We start from the raw sequence: 12,215 nt of genomic DNA on the forward strand, positions 1-12,215 counted from the left end.
CTGCACTTTTTGCCACGCAATGCCTCGAGACACTTTTTGCCTATTGTCTGCACATTTGGTCACGCAATGCCTCTAGACACTTTTTGCATATTGTCTGACCTCTTTGTCACGCAATGCCTCTTGACACTGTTAGGATTATCCGTCCGTGTCACCAACACAGCCCTTTTTCCTGTCACCGTGCGTAGCTGCACAGAGAGCTCGCTGTAATCATGGACTCCATAAAAAAGCTATGGACCGAACTAACTAGTTATTTTGGCTCAGCTGAGGTGCCACTGAAGAGCGCAATCATGACGCTTGTTGTCTACGGCGGCAAAGAGTTTTTTGCTAACGTCACGTTCAAATGCCCCTCCGTTCACTACAAGGCCTATGGCTATATGTACTTGCTCATTCCCGCCGCAGTCCTGTTTTGTCTCTCTCTTATGGCCTCCGACTCATTCTGGGCTGCCGTTACTAGTTGTTGTCCCAAAAGAAAGAAGGTCCGAGGCTATTGGTACAGGGCAAGAAAGCCGATCTTTCTCGGAATTCTACTGCCTATTTCTTGGTTGGTCATTGCTTTTGTTGACACGAAATTTTACGTGTGCGCAAAATTGGGACCAGAAGATGTAGCGATGGCTAAAGTAAGTCAGTAAACAATATATGTTACTAGATATATTGTTTTTTTTTTTTAATTCTAAAGTTTTTCAACTTCTGAGCACATTTATAATCAAACTAAGAGTTCATTTATTCATGCCGAGCTAAAATTCACAAACTACAAACAATGCACGGAATGGTGAAAGCTGCGTCGAGAGTAAACATGCACACATGCATGATTCTTTTTCCCCCTAACAAAAAGTATTAAAACTTCCAAAATAGAGCTTGTTTCCAGTAGTACGTGCAAAAACCCACGACTCGAGTGGCAATCTCTTGCCGTGTTCAGTGACCCTTGGCCGTGATTGCATTCAAATTTGGGTGCATTAATTGTATGGCAGGGGTGTCGTAGTGTCTAGTGGTATATAGAGATGTTATGTTGAAGTTGGGTTGAGGCGGTACAAAGAGGCCTTCTGAAGGGAATGAAAATAGTTTTCTTGTAAACTGTGCATGACGATTTCTGGACAAAACACTCTAAAAGAGAGTATAATTTTTTTTAGACTGACACAGCAACTCAGCCCCTGGGAATAGGATTGCGGCCGTCGTAGGTCTGAAATAACCGTATCCGAATTAAGAATACAGGGGAGTCTCCCCGGGCCGTGGTTCAATACATGTCTATTAATAAACTCTGCCGTCCGCATTCCCAGGCAAACACAACGGAAGCTAAGAAAGAGATCTCTCAAGATTTCTTGAATGCGGCAGCGATGTCACAGATGATTGCGTTCATCCTGCTTGCAGCACTCATCGGATGCGCGGTAATCGCCATCTCCCTGATAAGGCTCTGCAAGAAAGTAGATCCCGCCATCAGCAAGGAAGACCTGGAAAAGGAAGAGGCCGACCACGCCATGAAGTTCTTCCGTGAAAGCCTAACCCCACTAGTGAAAGAGAGGGCTGAAGGAGTAGTCAATGATATCATCAAAGACGCGAGGAACGAAGATCTCTCAGATCTGGTCAAGAATGGGATCAGTGAACTGGCAAGGATGTACCCTGCGCATGGTGGGGACGTCATGGGCTTGTACAAGGATGATTCAGATGGCGCAAAAAACAAATCAAAACCGAAAAGTGGAGCAACCGATGGAGCCGAACCGGAAAGCATGCCACTAACAACACGAACATCGGACGAGCAGTAAAAACTACCCCCTTTGGATTACTACTTATATAGACTCGATAAACTAAATCTCTTTCGATTGCCAAGTATGTCCCCAAGAATTTTTCGGGTTGAGGGTTTGGGGAGGGGTGAGTTTAACACCCCCATCCAGCTACAGCAGATTAGAAATGTTATTCATTTCAACCTAACCTGATGCCTAGCCAGAATTTTTGTTTGCGGGGCAAAGAGATGGGTAAACACGCGTGTTTAATAACCTAGGCTCAAATTTGCCATCAAACTCCCTTTTTATTATAAGAACCTATAATCAGCCTGTTGGGGGAGAATAGGTTCTTAATTGAAAGATCATTTTTCGCTATGTGTGTCCCAGCGTTTCATTGCCGACTGACAGTAAGCTCGACTTTAACTGTTTAAGGTTTCTTATCTAAAATAAGTCGCCATGTGATTTTACCCACGATTCTACTGTCTATTTACCGTAAGGTTATCATTTAGGTACTAGATAATTTTTATTTTAGTCTTTTTAGTCATGGGTACTAGGGGCTTGTCACTGCCATATGCCGAGTTGTAAGTTGTTGGTTGGTTGTATTACCAAGGCCAAGGGTAATAGTGTCTTTTCGTAAAATTAATCTTAATGTAAAATAAAGAAATCAAAATGAGGTTTCAAAAGTCCATCCTTTAGCGTTTTTTCATCTGGATTTGTTTTTGCCTGTTACAGGGGCTCATAAGTAGGGACAATCAACTTCCCCATGTTCTGGTACTATATAAGTGTCACGGCGTTTCCTAGGATCAGGCTATTTTTAGACGCTTGGATGAGCCAATCAGATTCAACCTCTGAGTTGACGTTTTGGCTGAGCTCAACTGCACGCGCAGTCTCAGACAAAAAGCTATGTTCTCTCTTCGGTACTTTGACTTTTTGTTGCTCTCTTCTTTAATATGAATCCAACCCTACCTATGACTTTGAATTCTAGCTTGCAATTCTTTTGGTAAACAAACAAAACCGACGGATGATGGATAAACTGCAATTAGATAACTTCCTAACTGCAATTTGCGCGTGCAGCCTCACGTCACTCGCGCGCGCGACCAACGTCAAAGTAGATGATTGGCCCGTTCGTGCGCGCGCGTCTAAAAATAGCCTGATCCTAGGGAACGCTGTGACATATATAAAAGTTATGCAACATTTTGGAGAACCCAGGCACAGTTAAATCAAAATAGTGGAAAGCTACGCACTTGTTGCAAGATCAAGACAAATTTTAAACTAGAAAAATATTTATCAGAAGCTAATGATAGACGCCGACAATCTATGACTAGATTGCGTGTCTCGGCACACAAACTAGCAATTGAAACAGGCCGCTATAAAAATTTACCTTATGAATTAAGGATTTGTGAAAAATGTGAAAAAATAAGGTTGGGGATTAATGGAATGCGACTATGTCAATGATATACGTCGATTATTTTTTAATGATCTATTTGCAATCAATAACTCTTTCAAACTGTTAAGGCCAAAAGACCTTATTTTGTATATTATGAGCTTAACAGATGACTCCATTACGAGCCTAGTCCTGAAATTTTGTGATGATGTAATTAAATATTATGAATAGAGTTTAGGCATATAAGCCAACCTACTTTGTACATTATCCTAATATACCTGTATTGGTATTTATTGGATTTATTGGATTGCCCCTACTTATGAGCCCCTGCCTGTTACCATTTTCAACACCCCCCCATCCATCCATCCACGAGGCGATTGCACCTTATATGTCAGGGTGATACCGATATTTCCGTTTAGCACACAATTATAGGCTGTATTCGATCTCACCTGGCGTCCACTCTTTGGCTATTATTAACGTTCGTCAGATGCCATGTTTTTTGTTTTTGTTCTCTACTGTCGTCTTTTCCTATGGGATTGGTGCCAAACCAGTCGCCGATGCAGGTGTGTCAAGGGGGAGGGGGGGGGGGGGGGAGCAAGTCGTGTTAACCTATCCAAAAAAAAAAAAAATAAATAAAACACTCTTATCAAAGCATTGAGGGTCAGGAATACAATGGGAACACTAAACCCTTCTCGGTAAAACAGGCGTTTACGGGGATGCGAGGGCCGCCTGCCTAAACAAACGGAGCAAATTTCCGCGAGTCCGTGGCTACTCACAGGCTACTGTCAATGACATGGAATCAAAGGCTTCAATACAATACAATAAACTTTATTTAACGAGGGTTTCATATTAACCTTTTACAGTTTTATAATATATGGCCCTCCCTATATCTAAGTACCTATGATAAAAATAAAAAAAACTATGTTAGACATTTACGGAAATACAAAGGGGAAACTTGGAAATTAAACTATACAAGACATCACTAATACTACATCTTGATAAAGCAACTAAAAACTAACTACAAAACTAACTACAAAAACAGGTAGACGTCAACATAGAAACAAGTACAAACAGGCAAACATTAATTACATGCAATAACAATTAACATGAGAATGGATAACCGGTTTTAGGAAAAGTAGCAGCGGGAGTCTATATAAAAACGGCATGTATGGCAAAAAAGTTGTTCTAAGTGAGATACCGAGTTAAGGTAAGTGTGGAAAATATCACGGACTTTTTTCTTAGCAAGACTTGTAACATTTTGTAGTTGATTTGGGATTTAAAATACGGGAGTCAGCAAGTTGTTTAAGGCTGGGGGGTGGGAGGTTAAAAAGAGAAACTGCAGAAAAGGAAAAGGTGCTTTTGCCAGCATCAGTCCTGGGCTGGGGGAGCACGAGATGTGTGAAGTCGACGATCTCGTTCTCCGTTCATGCGAAACAAAAGAAAACTTTGAACGCAAACAAAGAGGGGAATCCGGATTAATAAGGATTGAAAAAAGAGTCAATAATTTCCTTTGCTTTATCAAATCACAAATGGGGAGCCAGTTTAAACGAGAAAAAAGCGAAACAGACGGGACGGAAAAATCTGCAGACAAAATAGTGCGCGCAGCGCGCTTCTGAGAGCGTAAAAGTAAAAGCTGGAGGTTTTGTGAGCAGTTGCCCCAAACGCTAGCACAGTAGAGGAACTGACTATGAATACAGGCATTGTAGTAATGTATTGCACCAGCTGGCGTCAGGAAGGGAGCAATACGGCGTAGTAGGGATATGCGGCTGCTAATCGTTTTGCATAAGTGCTCGACATGAGGTTCCCAGGTGAGGTGGTTATCAAACACCACTCCAAGAACCCGCGCACTGTTTACTTGCTCAATTGGACAACTGTTTAAGGTTACTGAAAGAGAGGATTCAGCCAGATTTGATATTTTTTGGTGGGAACCAATTAACATTGATTTGGTTTTCTTGATGTTGAGTACCATATGATTGTGTGTAGCCCATTTATGTACATCAGCTGCCAGTTTATTTAGTTTAAGTTCAACATCAGGCACACTGGGGCCGGAAATCAAAAATGTGTTATTGTCTGCAAACATTGTAGTATCGGTAACAAAGTCAGAGGAGAGAAAAAGGGGCAAGTCATTGATGAATAGAAGGAAGAACAAAGGACCGAGAATACTGCCTTGAGGAACTCCCACATTAATGGGTAGTGCATTCGATAAAACTCCTTTGAAGCACGTTTTCCGAGTGCGTTCAGAAAAGTAAGACTTAGACCATTTGAGTGTTAGTTCATCGCACCCACACAAACCAAGCTTCAATAGGAGGGTGTTGTGATCAAACAAATCAAAAGCCTTCTTCAGGTCAATCAGGAGCATACCACTTAGAAGTCCATTATCCATATTCTTTAGAATGGAATCAGAGAGATTTATAGTGGCCAATTCGCATGAACGGAACCACCGGAAACCAAATTGAAAATCTGACAGAAGGTCTTGTGAAGTAAGAAAATAATAAAAACTAGTATGGGTGTGGCGCTCGAGAATTTTAGATAGGATACAAAGTACGGAGATGGGACGAAAATTCGTACGGTAAAAAGGAGACCCATCCTTAAAAAGTGGTGACACTTTCGCACTTTTCCAAGGATCAGGAAAAACACAAAAGGAAATACTCAGGTTTAGGATTTTAGTCAAGGAGAGGAAAATTTCAGGAGCTGCTGATTTAATAAAAAAACCGTTCAACTTGTCCAACCCGGCAGCCTTACCGATGTCTTAACAAGAAAGGCTATTAAAGACTAAGTCTTCTGAAATCGGAGGAATTGAAAAGTAGGAACCAGGTTGATGTTTAGAATTAATAAAATTAGTTAAGACAGACCAGTCCGGAAATTCAGGGACAGCATCAATAGAAACTTGAGAAGATATATTGGAAAAATGTTCATTGAAATAATTAGCTATATCAAAAGTGTCTTCGTATAAAGTGTCATTAACAGTTAAGCGATTAGGGAGATTGACATGTTTTGATGGAGAGATGTTACGTATTATTTTCAAAAGATTTTTGGGATTTTCAAGGTTGTTCTTAATTGCATCATTATAGAAGGTCTTTTTAGCTTTTCTTATTGTGAACAACATGATTTCGCGCGCGGCGATATTCACTCCAGGAGGTGTCTGTTTTCAGCGAAGTAGCAATGCGGTGGAGGCAGTTGCGCGCTTTAATTGCAGCACTTATTTCAGCATTGAACCAATCAGGTTTAAGAGGGCGCTTTATGCGATGTTCGGCGCGTGCACAGTTAGAATGTCATTGAATAGTTTATACCATTGATCAAGAGCAAGAGCTTCGGTAAGAGCTTCGATAAGGATCCATAAGGATTGTAGTTTTGTTGGTTCTATAACAAAATCAGCTAAAAAATCGCATATCCTTCACTCATTTGTTGGGGATACGCCTCTATGTTGGGTTCCCTGTGTCTCGTTCCAGTTTTCACGCGAAATCTCGAACAACCAACTCCATCACAACAAAATCTTTACGATGGACGACACCGGGTTTGATGATAGTTCTAGCGAAGACTCTGACGTCGAGGTTTGTATCTGTTGTTTTAAAAGGAAATTAAAAGATAAGCAGCTAACAGTGTGTGCTTCTGCAACCAATTTTAGCTGCAGAAAGCCTTTGCAAGCGGTGATTTGAAAGTCGGCTTGAACAAGCCAGCCGGATTTATACCACGTGCTCAGAGAGAGCCCTTCAACAATGTGGTACGTGTAGGCGATTCTTTCTAAAATATCAACTCTTTTGGACCTCATGTAATCAATCTAGTATCTAGGGGATAATTTGATCATGTGTTACTCGAAAAAGCCCATGGAATAAAAGCAGAGGTACGAAAATCTCTACCCTCTTTTTATCATCGAGCGACAGAGTAGCAAAGTTGCTGATAAAGCAAATCATTTTTTTTTTTTAGAAATCTACTAGTAAGTAAAGAAGTTTAAAACAAAGTTGTGCAACCGTGTACTCGCTTGTATTTTATTCTCAAGGATTTGATTTGGGGCCTAACTCTGTTAAGCCTTCCCAGTATAACTGTTGGAAGTATTACTATTCCTTTCATACCCTAAAGTAAACTTGATCTTCTTCTAGGGTGCATTAAGTATATCACAGTGAATACTGTATATCACACTTGTCCTTTCATTGTTACACAGGAGGGACTCAAACGCAAGTATGACCAGATCTCCCAATCTCTGGACTGGCTTGAGAGAATGGATGTAACACATAAGCCTACAGCTGACGAAGAAAATGACACTGCCAAAGATATTACAACTCCAGACCCCTCGGTACATGATGACTTCAAGAGAGAAATGATGTTGTAAGGAATAGTAGTGTAAATACATTAATGTTTTTTGACTCACAATATGGCTAATATTGAAAGAGCTAGGAATAGAGTAGAATGTCCAGGGGCCAGTGCCTCGCTGATACAGGGGAGGCGGATTGGGTGGATATCCCCCCCCCTGTTTGAATAAAAAAAATTGAAAGGTATTTATTTCAAGAAAATAGATGTCTTAGGGACGGGAGGTACTGTCCATCTGCCTGCTTGACTTTTGCTGCTGGACAAATGTAGTGACCTACCAAGAACCACTGTTTCAGTTAAATGCCGTCTATCCGGCCATCATCCAACCCCCATTTTGAGATCTTGGATCTGCCCCTGCTCCCATTTTCTCTTTTGACCTATAAAGTGATGTTAAACACCTGGCCTGGGGCCAGTTCCTAGAGGGCAGGCTGGTGCTATCCTAGGGATAAGGCATTCATCCCTGGGTTAGCATTAACCTGCACTCTTTAGCTTCAATCTAAAGGAATCAAGATCTGACCCCACTCTGCCCCATCTCCTCCTACATTTTACCTGTAACAAGTATTCAGACTTTTCCCTTCATCTGCTGTTACTACCCATCTCCTCCCATTAACCCAAGCCATCATCTCTCCCCTATCTTATACCTCTTAAGAGATTCTTAGGCTTTTCTTCAAATTACCTTTATTACCCGAGAGTCCCTGGATCTGTCAGTGTGTTTTGGATGTAAAACACATGTATCATATTTTTTACAGTTACAAACAAGCCCAAGAGGCAGCTAAGCTTGGCCTTTTAAAACTTCAAAAGCTTAGGGTGTCCACAAAGAGACCGGAGGATTACTTTGCAGAGATGGTGAAAACAGATGACCACATGCAAAGGGTATGTTATAAGTCTGGGACACGTAACTCCCTTCATAAAGTACAGTCAACCAAATGAATGTTGTTTAGCACAAAAGACATTTCAAACCCTAACCTTCAATAAGATTTATATTATTTACATCTTGTATTCAAACTTGGGCATCATATATTTTATTTTTCGTATGAACTTTTTTTCTTTTTACAGGTTAGATCAAAACTTTTAAGCCGTCAGCAAGCCATGGAGCGATCTGAAAAGGCAAAGAAGCAAAGAGAAATAAAGAAGTATGGCAAAAAGGTAAAGAACTACAGACTAAAACCTTAAAAGGACATGTGTAATCACATGTATTTAACTCAGGGATGATATATCCTTATTCAGGGCAAGCCCAATATTCTACTAGTTCAGAGAGGGCACCTCTCATTAAAAAGAAGAGGAGGACTGCCATTCCTTGTTAGATTTCAGGGGAAAGCTAGTATGGGCTTCCAATGCAGCCCCTTGTTCCCACCGTGTATTTCCATGGAACTAGATACAGTAGATGCAAAACACTTTTTTTTCCAAAAAAAGGTCCAGCAAGAAGTCCTAGAGAAGAGGCAAAAAGAGAAAAAAGATATGCTTGAAGCAGTAAAGAAATACAGAAAAGGTATGTACTGTAGTGTGCAAACTCAAGAGGGTTTTTCTTCAGTTGATAGCATGATACTATTTTATAGCTTTTCATGTTCCTTGTACAGGTAAACAAGCAGCTCCAGAATTCATGAAAGAGGATGATTTTGATGTGAATGCAGAATCTAAATCAAAAGGAAAACCGCAGCAAAGGTAGGCTAAACACTAGGATTAAATTTTTACATTTGTAGAAATGAATCTCCTGCACAGCTTCTCCTAACTCTCGCATCACTTGGTATGTTAAATCACTTTGATAACGCTTGGATATCAATCTTCTCAACTTCAATTTACACATCTAAAAGATCAACCTTTCAGAAATTTTTAAATGTGTGTTTTTTTAGAAACCAAATCAATCACAAAAGAAAAGCGAAAGACAAGAAGTTTGGATTTGGTGGGAAGAAAAGGAATATAAAAAGGAACACCCAAAAGAGCACGTCCGATGTTAGCTCATTCAACTCCAGAAAACATAGCAAGGCACCAAAACCCAACAAACCAGGGGTGAGTTACTTACACAACCTCATCTTTGCTTGGTTATTTTACTGATGGTTAATTATGTATGCTTGCAGGTGAAAAGAAAAAATCAACGGCCTGGAAAATCAAGAAGAAAGAAAATGAAATCTTGATCAGCCTGACATGAGTTGAACTTGATGTTCTTGGAAATATTTCTCTACAGTTACATTCAAACCTTTCCAGGGATAATCTTTTTAACCCTCAGGCCCTCAGGGAAGTGGCCACAGCTGCAATAAGGCTGTCCTATGCTATGTTTCTTCAGATTTCAAGGATCTTTAAACCCAAGTTTTCCTTGGTCCACGGTTTATTCAACATTCTGCCACTCAATAAAGGAAAGAAGCTACAACAGGAGACAAAACTAAACTGTCTGAAAATCTTTTTATGTATTGAAAGAATCATAGATTTCCGAGGCTGAACATGGACCACAGGAAACTTAGGTATTCATGTGCAAACAAGACGAACAAGTTATGACCTTGTTCATTAAATAACTGTGAAGAGAAGTCAGCATCAGCGTCTCCCTTTCGCAGTTCGCCGTAATACATAGGAAATGTTGGAGAAGCTCCCTTCAGTATTAAACAACATGGTGTACAAACAGCCAGTAATGCTGCACTGTAATTGTACTGTAAATGTACTGTCATTCCTGTATTTGGCATCTAGCTGGTTGTAGACATCTCTGGAGGTGAACAGGGTTTGGTTTTGAATGGGAGTCAGGCACATGAAACTTCTGAAAACATTAACTTTTCATGTATTTTTTTCCTCTTTGCAATATTTTTTAGCCATTTGTGATGCATAATATTTTTTTTTGTAAAAATTCCTTGCAGGATTTTTTTCTCGGGACCTTCCTCCCTCCCCTTTAAAAGTTAAATGGTCCTACAACCTTTCGATTTAGTATGAAAAATTGAGGGTTTTTTTAAGCTTTCTGAATTTTATTAGTAATTTTATCTTCTACATAACAGAAATAAAAACTGCTCTCAGATAAACACATAAACTTCCTCTAGACCGATTCGACAACAGTTATAAGGATATTAGGCAGCTTTGTAGGGCCTGTCAATGCTGTTTTAGGCCGCCCACTCCAATGCAACATGTATCGTATCAAGCTATGTATTGGGAAAAGTGATGAGATGTTGGCTGCTTCCGCATCTAGTATTTGGTAGAATACATTTTTCTGCGCATTAGACGTGATGCCTTACATTTTAAGTTAAGAGGGGTATAGAAAACACATTTTACCACCTACAAAACAATCTGTCTCGCCACAAATTTGATTGTTTTGAGTTGCTCTAGCAAGGTCTTCCCTGCTAGCAGAGGCCTCTTTTCTCTGTATTTCGCTGGGCTGGAGTTCGCGAGGAAAAGACCTCTGCCATGGGTCGCAATGGACGGGAGATCTAGAGCGCATGCTCCGTTCATTAATTACTGGCCACTATTTGAGCCCACAATGACTAGCGCATGCGTGAAGCGTATATCCGTTGCGGGATAATAAGCCCGCATTCAGTAGAAATATCACGCGACGAATTATAAAAGAAGCCATTCAAAGCCTCCAGCCCAGCGAAATACAGAGAAAAGAGGCCTCTGCTAGCAGGGAAAGCAAGGTCCCGAAGCCACCGATAAGTTTCTTTTAAAGTGGCCAATCAGTGTTTGGGGACTGGTACAAAGGGAATTTCACGAAAGATTCAAACTCACTTTCGTGCAGAGAACATTTAGTAGGTTGTTGCTGGCTGCTACGACCCTTTAGTTCCCAACAACTTTTTTTTAGATTTAGTACTGCTCTTCGTGATGTCTAGCGTCTGATGTTTCGCCTCCTCGCCGTGAGCAGTGCGAACTCATTCTGGTACAGACAATAGACATGCGCCGGGCACTGCTTGAGTTCATCCTGGAGTTGAAACGCGTCATATCCACGTTTCGTTAGAACCGTGTGTAGCTCAGGATCGTGCTCATTCACGACCATTATGAGATTGGCTTTCTTCTCTAACTCTTCCCAGAACTCTCGCGCTTCATCGGGCGGTCTGTGCATTACCCGCGCGGGCTTTATGAAGTACGACATGATTATCACATCTTGGGGCAACATCTCGCGTAGAAACCCCACATCGATCTCCTTACACGAGAATTCGAAATCTAGAGCCTCGACGAACGGCATCCAACCAAGCTCGCTATCGAACCCAGTGAAGCGTGGTAATTTATTCCCTCTACTAATGCTATAAGCAAACTCGCCCTTTAAGAACTCCTTAAATCCCCATAAATCCGAGCCAGGGCCACAACCGAAACTAGCCACCTTATTGATCCCTTTAAAGTAATCCCTGGGAACGAAATCGCGCTCTTTTGCAGTCCTGAAGGCCTCGGCTATAAGTTCCTGCCTTGCCGGAAACGTCTCTAAAGCATAATAGGCTCTGAAGTTTTGACTGGCGTAGCACATTGAACGCCAGTGATACTTGTTTTTTACGCCGGAATTGTACAGAATTTTACCTTCGCCCACGTTCTTTAGAATATATTCAGCGTTCTCTTGAAAACGAGCTAGATCTTGGTTGTCCACACTGAGAGATCTTAGAATTTGAGGAGACTCGTTCCCAGCCATATTCTGCTAGTGCGAAGTTGTTTAAACTCTTGAACCAACGTCAAAGGCAAATAGTGAAAGTCCAATACTTATTTCTTTTATATTCGAATGTTCAACCCCCAAGCTACGCAATTCTTGACAGATATCTGTATGATGACTGTTGTGGGTGATGATGCTATGTCATGAGCGAATCACTGTTGCTATAAAGTGATTATTGTTGCCGCAGTTGTTATAATTTACAGTTCCT

The 12,215-nt window shown here is 40.9% G+C and overlaps 3 protein-coding genes across 3 annotated transcripts; 2 read left to right on the forward strand and 1 right to left on the reverse strand.

Annotated features, from left to right (window-relative positions):
* The first annotated feature begins 112 nt into the window (after window positions 1-112).
* Window positions 113-2,401, forward strand: LOC5519004 (calcium homeostasis modulator protein 6). The gene is made up of 2 exons (XM_001638943.3): window positions 113-617; window positions 1,275-2,401. The coding sequence occupies exons 1-2, from the start codon at window positions 210-212 to the stop codon at window positions 1,755-1,757; spliced, it is 891 nt and encodes a 296-aa protein (XP_001638993.2). The 5' UTR covers window positions 113-209; the 3' UTR covers window positions 1,758-2,401.
* Window positions 2,402-6,391: 3,990 nt separating this feature from the next.
* Window positions 6,392-9,612, forward strand: LOC5519021 (probable rRNA-processing protein EBP2). The gene is made up of 9 exons (XM_001638942.3): window positions 6,392-6,650; window positions 6,725-6,820; window positions 7,259-7,422; window positions 8,154-8,277; window positions 8,461-8,550; window positions 8,818-8,893; window positions 8,982-9,066; window positions 9,255-9,411; window positions 9,480-9,612. Exons 1-9 carry the CDS (start codon window positions 6,600-6,602, stop codon window positions 9,534-9,536), a joined length of 900 nt encoding a protein of 299 aa, XP_001638992.2. The 5' UTR covers window positions 6,392-6,599; the 3' UTR covers window positions 9,537-9,612.
* Window positions 9,613-11,105: 1,493 nt separating this feature from the next.
* LOC116603031 lies at window positions 11,106-12,180 on the reverse strand. Its single transcript, XM_032363957.2, has one exon. The coding sequence runs from the start codon at window positions 11,987-11,989 to the stop codon at window positions 11,198-11,200; it is 792 nt and encodes a 263-aa protein (XP_032219848.2). The 5' UTR covers window positions 11,990-12,180; the 3' UTR covers window positions 11,106-11,197.
* Window positions 12,181-12,215: the final 35 nt, after the last annotated feature.

Source organism: Nematostella vectensis, chromosome 1 (genome assembly GCF_932526225.1).
Source record: "Nematostella vectensis chromosome 1, jaNemVect1.1, whole genome shotgun sequence".
Taxonomy (NCBI): Eukaryota; Metazoa; Cnidaria; class Anthozoa; order Actiniaria; family Edwardsiidae; genus Nematostella; species Nematostella vectensis.

Bases quoted from the DNA above. Each gene is read 5' to 3' on its own strand.
- LOC5519004 (XM_001638943.3), top strand. From the start codon at position 210: ATGGACTCCATAAAAAAGCTATGGACCGAACTAACTAGTTATTTTGGC. The intron at 618-1,274 runs GTAAGTCAGTAA...CCGCATTCCCAG, and splicing joins AAGATGTAGCGATGGCTAAA to GCAAACACAACGGAAGCTAA.
- LOC116603031 (XM_032363957.2), bottom strand. From the start codon at position 11,989: ATGGCTGGGAACGAGTCTCCTCAAATTCTAAGATCTCTCAGTGTGGAC.
- LOC5519021 (XM_001638942.3), top strand. From the start codon at position 6,600: ATGGACGACACCGGGTTTGATGATAGTTCTAGCGAAGACTCTGACGTC. The intron at 8,894-8,981 runs GTATGTACTGTA...TTCCTTGTACAG, and splicing joins AGTAAAGAAATACAGAAAAG to GTAAACAAGCAGCTCCAGAA. The intron at 9,412-9,479 runs GTGAGTTACTTA...GTATGCTTGCAG, and splicing joins CAAAACCCAACAAACCAGGG to GTGAAAAGAAAAAATCAACG.